The sequence below is a fragment of the Oryctolagus cuniculus genome, chromosome 8 (assembly GCF_964237555.1).
Source record: "Oryctolagus cuniculus chromosome 8, mOryCun1.1, whole genome shotgun sequence".
Taxonomy (NCBI): domain Eukaryota; kingdom Metazoa; phylum Chordata; class Mammalia; order Lagomorpha; family Leporidae; genus Oryctolagus; species Oryctolagus cuniculus.
In genome coordinates this window covers 35,766,491-35,780,783 of record NC_091439.1, presented here as the reverse complement: position 1 = coordinate 35,780,783, position 14,293 = coordinate 35,766,491, and the positions used below count along the sequence as shown (strand labels likewise).

At 39.0% G+C, this 14,293-nt stretch overlaps 1 protein-coding gene across 3 annotated transcripts in view; it reads right to left on the bottom strand.

Moving 5' to 3' along the window:
• The window catches only part of SCLT1 (sodium channel and clathrin linker 1), a 278,922-nt gene that overhangs the window by 99,052 nt on the left and 165,577 nt on the right, over positions 1 to 14,293 (bottom strand). For all 3 annotated transcript variants that reach the window (XM_017347573.3, XM_008267951.4, XM_051819886.2), the window contains exon 11: positions 7,928 to 8,019. In XM_017347573.3, coding sequence (XP_017203062.2) covers positions 7,928 to 8,019 — 92 coding nt within the window. The remainder of the gene's footprint in view (positions 1 to 7,927; positions 8,020 to 14,293) is intronic.

The following is a 14,293-nucleotide window of genomic DNA, read 5'->3' as shown; positions in this document are numbered from 1 at the left end:
AGTATTAGAACCAAAAGGAAGTGAAATTTATTGATTCAGATGTTATTTTCAGTAGTAGAATGCTACTAAAATAAAAGCAAAACAGTATAACCTCTGAGTTTTCAGGAAAGCAACAAAACTTTCAACTGCTGTGAAGAGTTTAGAAAAATAAAATATCAAATTAAACCAAAACCAAAATCAAAACCAAAACATGCTACCACTTAAAAACTGTAAGTTCTATAGTTAATTGGTATGTAACCTGCTGTGAGCAAAGATATTACTTTATTAACATTTTAGAGAACAGGAAACAGAGATACTTTTGTTTCTGGACATACAACAAGTAACTTGTGGATCTGTGACTGAAATTGAGATATCAATTCTTTTTTAAGATTTTAAAAAAATTTTGTATAAGTTATACAGGTTTCATATATATCATATATACAGACTTAGGAACATAGTGACATTTCCCTCCCTACCCTCCCTCCTGCCCATGTTCCAAGTGTTTCCCTCCCTTGCAGAATCCCACTGATCTATTTTCAGTACTTAATGATCATATAGTTGACCCTAATCTAAGTAAAAGAGTACAACAAATAGTATGAGGAGAAAAACAACAACAACAACAACACTGTTCCTCAATGGAAGAGACAAGGGCTATAAACAATCATCAAATCTCTTTCACTCCAATACATAACACTTCAGGTACTCTATTAGCTACCTCAGATCAGGGAAAACATATGATGAGATATCAATTCTTTTTTTTTTTTTTTTTTTGACAGGCAGAGTGGACAGTGAGAGAGAGAGACAGAGAGAAAGGTCTTCCTTTTGCCGTTGATTCACCCTCCAATGGCCGCCATGGCTGGCGCGCTGCGGCTGGCACGCCGCGCTGATCTGAAGGCAGGAGCCAGGTGCTTCTCCTGGTCTCCCATGGGGTGCAGGGCCCAAGCACTTGGGCCATCCTCCACTGCACTCCCTGGCCACAGCAGAGAGCTGGCCTGGAAGAGGGGCAACCGGGACAGAATCTGGTGCCCCGATTGGGACTAGAACCCAGTGTGCCGGCGCCGCAAGGCGGAGGATTAGCCTATTGAGCCGCGACGCCAGGCGAGATATCAATTCTTAATGTGGTCAGTTCAGTAGGTAATTTCTGAGTATAACAGATTCTAGTCATAACAGTAGTTCAGCTATAAAGCATAATGTGAATTTACAAGTTGTATGATGGATTACAAAGGACAATTTTCAACAGAACATTAATAATGTTTAGGAAACAGCAAGATAAAGACTCACAAAGGATTCTAGAGTGAGCTCTTGCAGCAAGACAGCAATTTGTGACATAGTCTCAGAAGATATTTAAAAAGTAGACGAGACCTTAAAAAAAAAAGAAAAAAACTGTTGCTCCACAAAACTCCAGGGAAAGTATCTATATTTCTAATGAGTTCTGAAATATTTTTTCTCTTGTAAACACTGACTAAGAAATTGTCTCCTAAATAATTTTTGCCCACATTTGTTAATTTTCTTCCTGCTTCAAATGGAAAAGAACATTTTGATGTTAAGATTGACTAAAATTGACTAGGGCAGCTTTGGGGAAAAGATAAAGATAACAAATCAACTTCTGCAGTTGTGTTTTCCTTGTACATGGAAGAAAAACTCTAATTGCTTCTTTCTTTAATTACTCAATATGTGCCTATATTCTATCTTTCATTTTTTTTTTAATATAAAGTGGTTAAGATGCCTACACTTCATATTGGATACCTGGGCTTGAGTCCTGGCTCCAGCTCTTAACTCCTGGTTCTTGCTAATGAAGACCTCGAGTGGAACTGGTAATGGCTCAAGTAATTGGGAAACCTGGATTATGTTCTTGGCTCCTGGTTCCCATTCATTTGGGGAAAGAACTAGCTCTCTGGTTCTTAAATAAGTAAAAAAAATAATAAAAAATAAACTTAAAAACCTTCCCCTAGAGGAGATATACTTTTGCTTCTCCATGTATCAGGACTTGCTGCCAACCTGATTTTACTTTGGGCTTGAGGTTTCCACATGAATGCTGAGTAAATTTGAATGTCAGGCTCCTATGCAGACAGGACTATGGTTACACAGTCTCAGGGAAGAGTACAATGGCTATTATAGGTTTTTTTTCCCCCATAGTGTAAATAGTTTTTCTTGTTTGTGGTCTTTGCTAAGAGGCAGATATTTTTCCTATTTTAGCCTTTCTATGAGGGTGTAATTTCCTCAAGGTTCCAACTTTGGGTGGGCAGAGGATGGCTTGGCTTCCTATCACATAATATAGGGCCTATTTTTGACTCTTTTCTTTCCTTTTTTTTTTTTTTTTTTGTAACTTACTACTTTAGTTTTGGCTCTGTTATCTTTTTGTTTGTACCTTCATAAATATGCTTCACATTTAAATGCTTAATTTATAAGAAAATGTGTCCTAATTCATCATCAGGATGCTTATAAGGTTTTTTTTTGCCATAGTATTTAGTCTGACATTATATGATCAGAATATGCTGCATGTTTAGTATTAGTCATTATTTCCATCTCTCCTCCATTTCTAACCTACAGTAAGTTTTTGGTTCATTCAAATCTGTGCTTCAGACCTTTAGAGTAGATGCTAGTGGTATCTTATACCTGTTGTACCTGGCTTTTTTTTAATTTATTTTTTAAGGAATATAAATTTTGAAAGTACAACTTTAGGAATATAGTTATTCTTCCCACCATACTCACCCTCCTTCCCACACTCTCACATCTCCTCCTCCTCCCTCTCTCCTTGCTAGTCCCATTCTCCATTAAGATTCATGTTCAATTAACTTTGTACACAAAAGACCAACTCTATACTAAGTAAAGATTTCAACAATTTGCACACACAAAAACACACATACATAAAAACTGTTTGAGCACTGAGGTCTTGCATGAGGAGTTAGTGCATGGTAACTCCTGTTATTAATTTAATAATTAACACTCTTATGTATGATATCAGTGACCACCTGAGGCTCTTAACATGAGCTGCCTAGGCCATGGAAGCCTTTTGAGTCCACAAACTCTGTCAGTATTTGGACACGGCCATAAGCAATTCTCTCCTCCCTTCAGAGAAAAATATCTCCTTCTTTGATGACCACTTCTTTCTGCTGGGGTCTCACAGAGATCTTTTGTGTAGAACATTTTTGGCCATGGTGTCTTGGCTTTCCATGCCTCAAATGTTCTTGTGGGCTTTTCAGCCAGACGAGGAAGTCGTAAGGACTGATTCTCAGGTAAGAGTGTTACTTAAAGTGGTTGTCATTTTATGAGTCTGCTTTGTGGTCTGCTTCCCACATTGGAACATTCTCTCCTTTTTAATTCTATCTATTATAATTACCAGACACTTGATCCTATTAATTTCATTTTTTTTAAACTTTTATTTAATAAATATAAATTTCCAAAGTACGACTTATGGATTACAATGGCTTCGCCCCCATACCGTCCTTCCCACCCACAACCCTCCCCTTTCCCACTCCCTCTCCCCTTCCATTCACATCAAGATTCATTTTCGATTATCTTAATATACAGAAGATCAGCTTAGTATACATTAAGTATGGATTTCAACAGTTTGCTCCCACACAGAAACACAAAGTGAAAAATAATAGATGATTTTTGTTTAAATGATGATGAAATCAGAGCAGACCTATTGTCATGTTTAATCCCAGTGAGAGTCAAGTTGGGAGTTGATAATTTCTTTTTTTTCTTTTTTTTTTTTTTACAGAGGATCAGTTTAGTATGCATTAAGTAAGGATTTCAACAGTTTGCACCCCCATAGAAACACAAAGTGAAATATATCGTTTGAGTACTCGTTATAGCATTAAATCTCAATGTACAGCACATTAAGGATAGAGATCCTACATGAGGAGTAAGTGCACAGTGACTCCTGTTGTTGACTTTACCAATTGACACTCCTGTCTATGGCATCAGTAATCTCCCTATGCTCCAGTCATGAGTTTCCAAGGCTATGGAAGCCCTCTGAGTTCTCCGACTCTTATCTTGTTTAGACAAGGTCATAGTCAAAGTGGAGGTTCTCTCCTCCCTTCAGAGAAAGGTACCTCCTTCTTTGATGACCTGTTCTTTCCACTGGGATCTCACTCACAGAGATCTTTTGCCAGAGTGTCTTGGCTTTCCATGCCTGAAATACTCTCATGGGCTTTTCAGCCAGATCCGAATGCCTTTAGGGCTGATTCTGAGGCCAGAGTGCTATTTAGGACATCTGCCATTCTATGAGTCTGCTGAGTATCTCACTTCCCATGTTGGATCACTCTCCCTTTTATTTACTCCATCAGTTAGCGTTAGCAGGTACTAGACTTGTCTATGTGCTCCCTTTGACTCCCAGTCCCTCCACCATGACCAACTGTGAACTGAAATTGATCACCTGGAACAGTGAGATGGCATTGGTACATGCCACCTTGATGGGATTGAATTGGAATCCCCTGGTATGCTTCCAACTCCACCACTTGGGGCAAATCAGCCTGAGCATGTCCCAAATTATACATCTCTTGCCTCTCCCATTCCCACTCCCATGTTCAACAGGGATCACATTTCAGTTAATTTTCAACACTTAAGAATAACTGTGCATCAATTACAGAACTAAACCAGTCATATTAAGTAGAACAGATAAAAAAACTACTAAGAGGGATAATGTATTAAGTTGTTCATTAACAGTCAGGGCTATGCTGATCAAGCCACCGTTTCTATTAATTTCATCCTTTTAGCACTTAATCCTATCTATACATTCACTTTAACACTTAATATGATCACTTTAACAATTAAGATGGCACTTTTACCACCAAGTTTAATGGAATTTGGAGTCCCATAACAAGTTTTTACTGTACCCTTAGAAGTAAGTCCATAGGAATGTATGCAGAACTATACAGCTTTATAGTTACAAACTTCCTCCTCCTTCTCTTATTCCCACTCTTATTTTTTACTGAGATGTATTTTCAATTGACTTTACACACATATGATTACTTTGTTAAGTAAAGAGTTCAACAAATAGTATGAAGGAAAAAAAAAAAAAAACAAGACTGTTCCTCAACAGTCAACACAAGGGCAGCTCAAATCATCCCTTCTCGAAGGGATGATTTCAATTTCACTTCTACACATTTCATTTTAGATGCTCTATTTGTTCACACAAATCACAGAGAACATATGGTATTTGTCCCTTTGGGACTGGCGTATTTCATTAAGTATGATGTTTTCCAGATTCGTTCATTTTGTTGCAAATGATCAGTATTCATTTTTAACGGCTGTGTAGTATTCCATATTGTATGTATCCCATAATTTCTTTATCCAGACTTTGGTTGATGGACATTTAGGTTGATTCCATGTTTTAGCTATTGTAAACTGAACTGCAGTATTTTGTTCTTTCTTTATACTGATAAGAGGAGGATATTACAAAGCACATATAAAATAGAATTAAATAATAATTTTATTTTCATAATGCATAGAAGGGTCCTAAAATTGTTCAAAAAATGCTTATTGTAAAAATGCATGGATTTCAAAAAAGTTTTGTGCCAAACTATACTTATTTCTTACTTCAATTTTCCTACAAACCTTATTACATACCCTTGTACTAAACTTTACCCGAGTCCAGTGATTCCAGGAAAATAGGATGGCTAAGAAATCCAACCATCAGTTCTCCAAACCCTCCTATCCACTTGTCTTCTAGGATAATATCAAAGGACAACCTTACCCTGGTATATTCCTGGATAAGACCCATCTCCATCCCTCCTCAAGACTCCCTTGACTCATGCACATTTCATATATTTGTCTGCCTATAAAAAAACTCAGGCCCCTTCCTTTTCTTTGAAATATCCTCATTAATGAACACTAGCTTGACTGTAATAGCATGAATCAACTGTTACCTCCTAAACCATCTGGTAGATTCTACTTTAACAATATAAATAATCCTTACACCACACAAATAAACCTTGGAAGGAAGTAAAATTTTAATTAAATTATGCATAAGATTTATTTATTTGAGAGGCAGAGTTACAGACAGAGAGAAGGAGAGACAGAGAGAAATGTCCTCCATCCTCTGGTTCACTCCCCAAAGAGTGGAGCTGGGCCAGAGGGGAGCCAGGAGTCAAGAGTCCGGAGCTTCCTCTTGGTCTCCCTCATGTGCCCAGGGGCCCAAGCACTGGGCTATCTTCCACTGGTTAGAGGAGGAACAGTAGGGACTAGAACTGGTGCCCATATGGAATGCTGGCACTGAAGGCAGAAGCTTAACCTAGTATGCCATATCACTGGCCCCAAATTATATTTTTTAATAATCTACACATTACTCCCTTTTCAAATATGTTCTTGCTTGTGCTCTTGCTCTCTCTCTAACTCTCTCTGTCTCTTCTCTATCACACAATGGAAACCTAGATTCTAAAATAACTTCAATCTAGAAAATGAGTATTTACTGAAGAAAGAAGAAAAAAGCAATCTGGATTTTTTTAATAAGTACTAGATGATGTGCAAGTCTGAGTACATTTAGTAACTAAGGGTGCAATCTCAAGCATCAACTCAGGTTGACAATCATAGTGGCAGCCAGCCAGGAGCCAATTATATTGTCAAATAATTCTTTTTTCCTAAGCTTACGAACAATGAAAGTCAAAAGGCAGTGGGAGTGTTGATACAAGTAGATGATGTCTATCAATCACACCTCATTCTGAATTTTTACTTATCTTTTAAAAACTCTATTTTACTTTGAAGTATCCACTAGTGAATTTTTCCCAAGATAAAAATGTAAGACAACAATGTCAACTCAATGTTTATACTCCAGGAAATCCTTTGCATTATTTAAACTAAATAAGTATAATTTAGATTAAGGATTTTTCTCTGTCATTCACTATCACCAGATACAGCCACTGCTAGAGCCCTGGCACCTAAAACATTGTACATAGTAGGTGCTCAATCAATGCTATATAAGTGATACTTCACCTGTGAATATGGGACTCTCTCTCAAGAGGGAGTCTTAAAGTCTTTTCTCTTGATAATGTGTAGAAAATCCTATCTAGTTGTACATTCTACTGTTTAATCAATTTACTTAGCTTATATAAAGAGATTGAGAAAAAAAGAGCATTGAAGGAACCATTTTGGGACTCAGTGTTTTCTACTCAATGGTTACCAAGTATGATGGTACTGACATTTGAGATGCATGAGGAACATTTTAGTGATTAGAATACTAGAAGAAGGAAAGATTTTAGGTAGTATCTGGAGATCAATTAGTTTCACTCCAATATCTGCAAGGTGACTTCAGGAGAAATGAAAATGAAAGTGTGCCTTATATGGAGGACTAACACAAAAGCCATGATTATCAAGAGTTTTTTTTTCTTTTCAAAAAAGTACTGAACTAAGTAAGTTGTAAAAATAATACTTTGGTAACTTAGAAAGGTTCTAGACTCTTACTAAAAATGTGATCTTTAAATAAATGTCCAAAATATAGTAATCTGTTGAACATGATTTTGAAGTAATGTCCAATGGAGGCCAGTGCTGTGGCACCAGTGGGTAAAGCCACTACCTGCAGTGCTGGCATCCCATATGGGTGCTGGTTTGAGATCTGGCTGCTCCGCTTTCAATTCAGCTCTCTGCTATGGCCTGGGAAAGCAGCATAAGATGGCCCAAGTGCTTGAGCCCCTGCACCCGCACAGGAGGCCAGAAGAAGCTCCTGGCTCCTGGCTTCAGATCAGCAGCTCCGGCCATTGCAGCCTTTGGGGAGTGAGCCAGCAGATGGAAGACCTCTCTCTCTGTCTCTGCCTCTGCCCCTCTGTAACTCTGACTTTCAAATAAATAAATAAATAAATAAATCTTTTAAAAGACATAAAATAATGTCCATTGAATCATATATTTTAAACCTATGAATATAGTTTTGATATATAAATTATAAATACATACTATAATAAATATCAGACAGAAACACTGTGCTGGCATACAGATACATTTGACAATTTACCTTGTTTCTAATTGTTTTATACTAGATTGTAACTGCTGTAAGCGCCTGTCTGATGCTTCCTCTCTTCCTTGAGCAGACATCATATCTTCCTCCTAGAAAATAAAGAAAATGGAAGCTTACTTCAACTATGTAAAAATTCAGTACACTTATACAGCATGAAGAAAACAATTTATATTATACAGTTGCTATGCTGCTAGGATTCTATTATGAGGTTTAAAGAACAATATGACTTTGGAAACAAATCATGTGCTTAAAAGGGGGGAAAACTAAAAAGGGGGAAAGAGCTTCACCATCAACAGTGTATCAGACAAACAATAAAAGAGCTACAGTATACAGATTTCTTCCAATAGCTGAAATTGTTTCTAACACACAAATCTAACGAATCACGGCAAGAATTTCTATGAAAATAGTATTCTTTTGGATTAACCACAAAGGTAATCATAACTTTCTTCCTTCCCATAGTGTTTCTCTGAAACATATTAATAGATTTTATTGATATCATTTTTTTAAAAAAGTATTGTTCATTCCTTTCAGCTTTTATGCTGAATCAATAATTTTATGATCCCACTTGATTTCCTTTATTGCTATAAGGTATATCTATACAGATATCTATCTTTTTAAATTGTTTTCAAGGGGGAATGCTTCCAGCTTTTCCCCATTCAGTAGTATGCTGGCCAGGGGTTTGTCATAAACTACCTTGATTGTGTCGAGAAATGTTCATTTGAATCCCAATTTGCTTAAGGTCTTCATCATGAAAGGATGGTGTATTTTATCAAATGGTTTCTCTGCATCCATTGAGGTAATTATATGGTTGTTGATCTTCAGTTTGTTAATGTGATGTATCACATTGACAGATTTGTGAATGTTGAACCATCCCTGCATACCAGGGATACATCCCACTTGGTCTGGGTGAATGATCTTTCTGATGTATTGCTGGATTTGATTAGTTAATATTTTGTTGAGGATTTTTGCATTTATGTTCATCAGGGATATTGGTCTAAAGTTCTCTTTCTCTGTCGTATCTTTTTCAGGTTTAGGAATTAAGGTGATGCTGGCTTCACAGATGGAGTTTGGGAGGATTTCCTCTCTTTCAATTGTTTTGAATAGCTTGAAAAGAATTGGAATTAGTTCTTCTTTAAATGTCTTGTAGAATTCAGCAGTGAAGCCAACCGATCCAGGGTTTTTCTTTTTTGGGAGGTTCTTTATTACTTATTCAATTCCTGTCTTGGTTATTTGTCTGTTTAAGTTTTATATGTGTCTGAGACTCAATTTTCGTAGATTGTATGTGTCCAGGAATCTGTCCATTTCTTCTAGGTTTCCCAATTTGTTGGTATACAGCTCTTTGTAGTAATTCCTGATGATTCTTTTTATTTCTGTGTTATCTGCTGTTACATTTCCTTTTTCATCTCTGATGATATTGATTTGGGTCTTCTCCCTGTTTCTTTGCTTAGTTGTGCAAATGGTATATCAATTTTTTTCTTTTTCTTTTTTAAAAAGCTCTTAATTTCATTGATCATTTTTCTTTTTAAAGATTTATTTTATTTATTTGATAGAGTTACAGAGAGTGGTAGAGAGAGAGAGAGAGGTCTTCCATCCACTGATTCACTCCCCAGATGGCTGCAACAGTTAGAGCTGTGCCGATCTGAAGCCAGGAGCCAGGAGATTCCTCCAGGTCTACCATGTGGGTGCAGGGGCCCAACGACTTGGGCCATCTTCTACTCCTATCCCAGGCCATAGCAGAGAGCTGGATTGGAAGGGGAGGAGTGGGGATTAGAACCAGCGTCCATATGGGATGCTGGCGCTTTAGGCCAGGGATTTAACCTGCTGTGCCACATGCTGGCCCCTTACTGAACTTTTATATATATTTTGTTGGTTTCAATTTTGCTTATTTCTTCTCTAATTTAATTAGTTCTTTCCTCCTACTAATTTTAGGTTTGGCTTGTGGTTGTTTTTTTGTTGTTTTTCTAGGTCCTTGAGATGCACTGATGGCTCATTTACATGGTATCTTTGTTATTTCTTTGTTATTTTTTCATGTAGGTGTCAATTGCTATAAATTTCCCTTTTAGCACTGCTTTTGCTGTATCCCATAAGGTTTGACATGATATACTGTCGTCTTCATTTGTCTCCAGAAATTTATTGATTTCTTCTATGAACATGTTGCTCAAGCTCCATGTGCTTGCGTATGATCTAGAGATTCTTCAGTTGTTGATTTCCAGCTTCATGCCATTGTGGTCAGGGAAGATACATGGAATGATTTTGATTTTTTTGAATTTGCTGAGACTGGGTTTATGCACTAGCATACGGTTTATCCTAGAGAAGTTCCATGCTGATGAGAAGAATGTGTGTTCTGCAATTGTAGGGTGAAAAGTTCTGTAGATATCAGTTATGTCCATTTGGTCTATGGTGTAGATTAGCTCTGTTGTTTCCTTGTAGATTTTCTTTCTAGTTGATCTGTCCATTGATTAAAGTGGTTGTGGAAGTCCCCTGTGACTACTGTATTGGAGTCTATATTTCCCTTTAGATTCCATTAACATTTCTTTTAAATAGCCAGGCACCCTGTGATTGGGTGCATATACATTTATTATAATCACATCTTCCTGATGAATTGATCCTGTAATCATTACATAGTGCTATTCTTAATCCCTTTTGATAGTTTTTACGTGGTAAAGTCCATTTTGTCTGATATTAGGATGGCAACACTTGTCTTTTTTTTTTTTTTTTGCTTCTGTTAGCACAGAATATCTTTTTCCATTCTTTCACTTTCAGTCTGCATGTACTTTTGTTGGTGAGATGTGTTTCCTGTAGGCAGCAAAAAGATGGTTCTTGTTTTTTAATCCATGCAGCCAGTCTATATCTTTTAACTGCCTGGACCACACAAATGATCTGTGCAGTTCTCACTGTGATCACAGTTCCCGCTGCAATGACCTGCTGTAGGCAACCAAGAAGCTCCAAACATGTGGAGCTACACCCAGTGATTGCCCAGAGACCCAGCTATACCCTGTAACTTCTTTCTTTTTTTTTTTTAAAGATTTATTTTATTTATTTGAAAGACAGAGTTACAGAGAGAGGTAGAGACAGAGAGAGAGGTCTTCCATCAGCTGGTTTACTCCCCAGATGGTCGCAACGGCTGGAGCTGTGCCGATCTGAAGCCAGGAGCCAGGAGCTTCCTCCGGGTCTGCCACGTGGATGCAGGGGCCCAAGGACTTGGGCCATCTTCTACTTCTTTCCCAGGCCATAGCAGAGAGCTGGATTGGAAGAGGAGCAGCTGGGACTAGAACCAGCACCCATATGGGATGCTGACACTGCAGGCCAGGGCTTTAACCTGCTGCACCACAGTGCTAGCCCCATCCTGTACCTTCTTATGCAACCAAAAAGTCCCCAGTCTGAGCACATAAGGCTCCTACAGATGCAGAAGTTTCTCTCTATCCTGCCAGCCTATCCAGTCAACAGAGAGGCAGATGTTCCCTGAGACAGCTTTGCCTAGGCTTCTTGATTCTGGGAGGCTATGGACACTTGACCGTCCTACGTGGTTGCCCAGCCATCTCTCAGCCAGGCTCAAAGTCAGTGGGGTCTGCAGATAGTTCCCTCCACTAGAATCTGTGGATCATACATGTTCACAAGAGCCACTGACTTGTTGCTCTCTTATTGCCATTGTCTCCAGTACTGTCAAGAAGATGTTGTTCTATCTCAACCAGTTGCTGTGTGTGCACAATCTTCCGCAGCTCTTGCCCAAACCTAAAATGGCACCTTTTCATTCTCAGCCAGGCAGTGAGTGCTGTTTTGGAGGAACATGCTCCCTCTACTTCCACTGGGTCAGTGGGCAACCACTAACCCCCAGGTCCCCAGTCCAGACTCATGCCATGCTCTTCCTCCAGCTGTATCACCATGGTTTGCTGCAGTCTAGTTTCAACTCAATCTCCAAGCTGCCACCCGCTCTGGCTCTTGGCTGCTGCAATATTGCTTGTGTTTGTGTCCATGCTGCATTCCTGCACCCTCCTCACTGGTCCATGGTGTTCCTCTTCTTCTTATAGGATTTCCAGTGCAGTTTTAGCTCCAATTCTCCTCTGAGAGTGTATTTCCTATTTTTTTTTTGACTATTTATTCCTAGCCTAGCACAGTATGTTGTTCCCTAATCTGTCATCTTGGAATCTTCTGTCTCATTTTTAAAGGATAGTTTCACTGGATATACAATTCTTGGTAAGCATTTTATTCCTTCAGGAATTCAAATATATTATTCCAGTCTTTAAAAATAAGTTAATCACTAGCTTACTGTTTCATTTGAAATTAAAAAAAAATCTATTTGAAAGGCTGACTGTTGATGTACAATGTAATACTTTATCCCCTTGAGTATTTTTTTTTGTTCTAGTACTATTGGTTGAACTCTGTAATTAACACACAATTATTCTTAGGTGTTTAAATTTTAACTGAAAAGTGATCCCTGTTAAATATAAGAGTGGGAATAAGAAAGGGAGGAGATGTACAATTTGGGACATGCTCAATCGGACTTGCCCCAAATGGTGGAGTTAGAATCATGCCAGGGGATCCCAGTATAATCCCATCAAGGTGGCATGTACCAATGCCATCTCACTAGTCCAAGTGATCAATTTCAGTTCACAATTGATCATAATGAAAGGACTAAGAGTCAAAGGGATCACACAAACAAGTCTAGTGTCTGCTAATACTAGCTGATAGAATCAAAAAGGGAGAGAACAATCCAACATGGGAAGCAGGATACACAGCTGACTCATAGAATGGCAGATGTCCTAAGTAGCACTCTGGCCTCAGACTCAGCCCTTAAGGCATTCGGATCTGGCTGAAGAGCCCATGAGAGTATTTTAGGCATGGAAAGCCAAGACACTCTGGGGAAAAAAAAAAAAAAAAAAGAGAAGACCTAAATGAAAGATCTCTGCGAGTGAGATCCCAGTGGAAAGAATGGGGCCATCAAAGAAGGAGGTACCTTTCTCTGAAGGGAGGAGAGAACTTCCACTTTGACTATGACCCTGTTGGAATAAGATCGAAGTCGGCGAACTCAACAGGCTTCCATAGCCTTGGAAACTCATGACTAGAGCCTAGGGAGATTTTTTTAATTTATTTTTTTATTTTTTTAAATTTTTTGACAGGCAGAGTGGACAGTAAGAGAGAGAGACAGAGAGAAAGGCCTTCCTTTGCCATTGGTTCACCCTCCAATGGCCGCCGCAGCCGGCGCGCTGTGGCCGGCGCACCGTGCTGATCCAATGGCAGAAGCCAGGAGCCAGGTGCTTTTCCTGGTCTCCCATGGGGTGCAGGGCCCAAGCACCTGGGCCATCCTCCACTGTACTCCCTGGCCACAGCACAGAGCTGGCCTGGAAGAGGGGCAACCGGGACAGAATCCGGCGCCCCGACCGGGACTAGAACCTGGTGTGCCGGCGCCGCTAGGCAGAGGATTAGCCTAGTGAGCCGTGGCGCCGGCCCAAGGGAGATTATTGACACCATAAACAAGAGTGTCAAATTGTTGAGTCAACAACAGCAGTCACTGTGTACTTACTTCTCATGTGGGATCTGTCCTTAATGTGTTGTCCAATGTGAAATAATGCTATAACTAGTACTGAAACAGTATTTTACACTTTGTGTTTCTGTGTGGGTGCAAACTGATGAAATATTTACTTAATATATACTAAATCAATCTTCTGTATATAAAGATAATTGAAAATGAATCTTGATGTGAATGGAATGGGAGAAGGAGCGGGAGATGGGAGGGGTATGAGTGGGAGGAAATTATAGGGGGGAAAGCCATTGTAATCCATAAACTGTACTTTGGAAATTTATATTTACTAATTAAAAGTTAAAAAAAAAAGAAAGGCAGAACCCATGGGAGATGCTGGCACTGTAGGCAGCAGCTTTACCCACTATTCCACAGTGTTGGCCACTATATATTTTATTTGAGAAGCAGAGTTACAGACAGAGAGGGAGAGACAGAGAGAAAGATCCTTCATCCTGTGGTTCACTCCCCAAATGGCTGCAATGGCTGGAGCTGGGATGATCCAAAGCTGGGAGCCAGGAGCTTCTTCTGGGTGTACCATGTAGGTGGCAGGGGCTCATGTGCTTGGATCATCTTCCACTGCTTTCTCAGGCCATTAGCAGAGAACTGGATTGGAAGAGGAGTATGAATTGGTGCCCCATGGGATATTTGCAGTAAAGGTGGACACTTAACCTACTAAGCCATAGCACCAGCCCCTCAAAGACATTTTTTTCTTTTTCCTTTCTTCTTCTTTTTAATTTTAGCTCCCACATATAAGGGAGAACATGCAGTATTTGTTTTGCTAGGTCCAGTTTATTTCACTCAACATGATGTCCTCCAGTGTGTCTATTTTGCTGCAAATAGTAGAA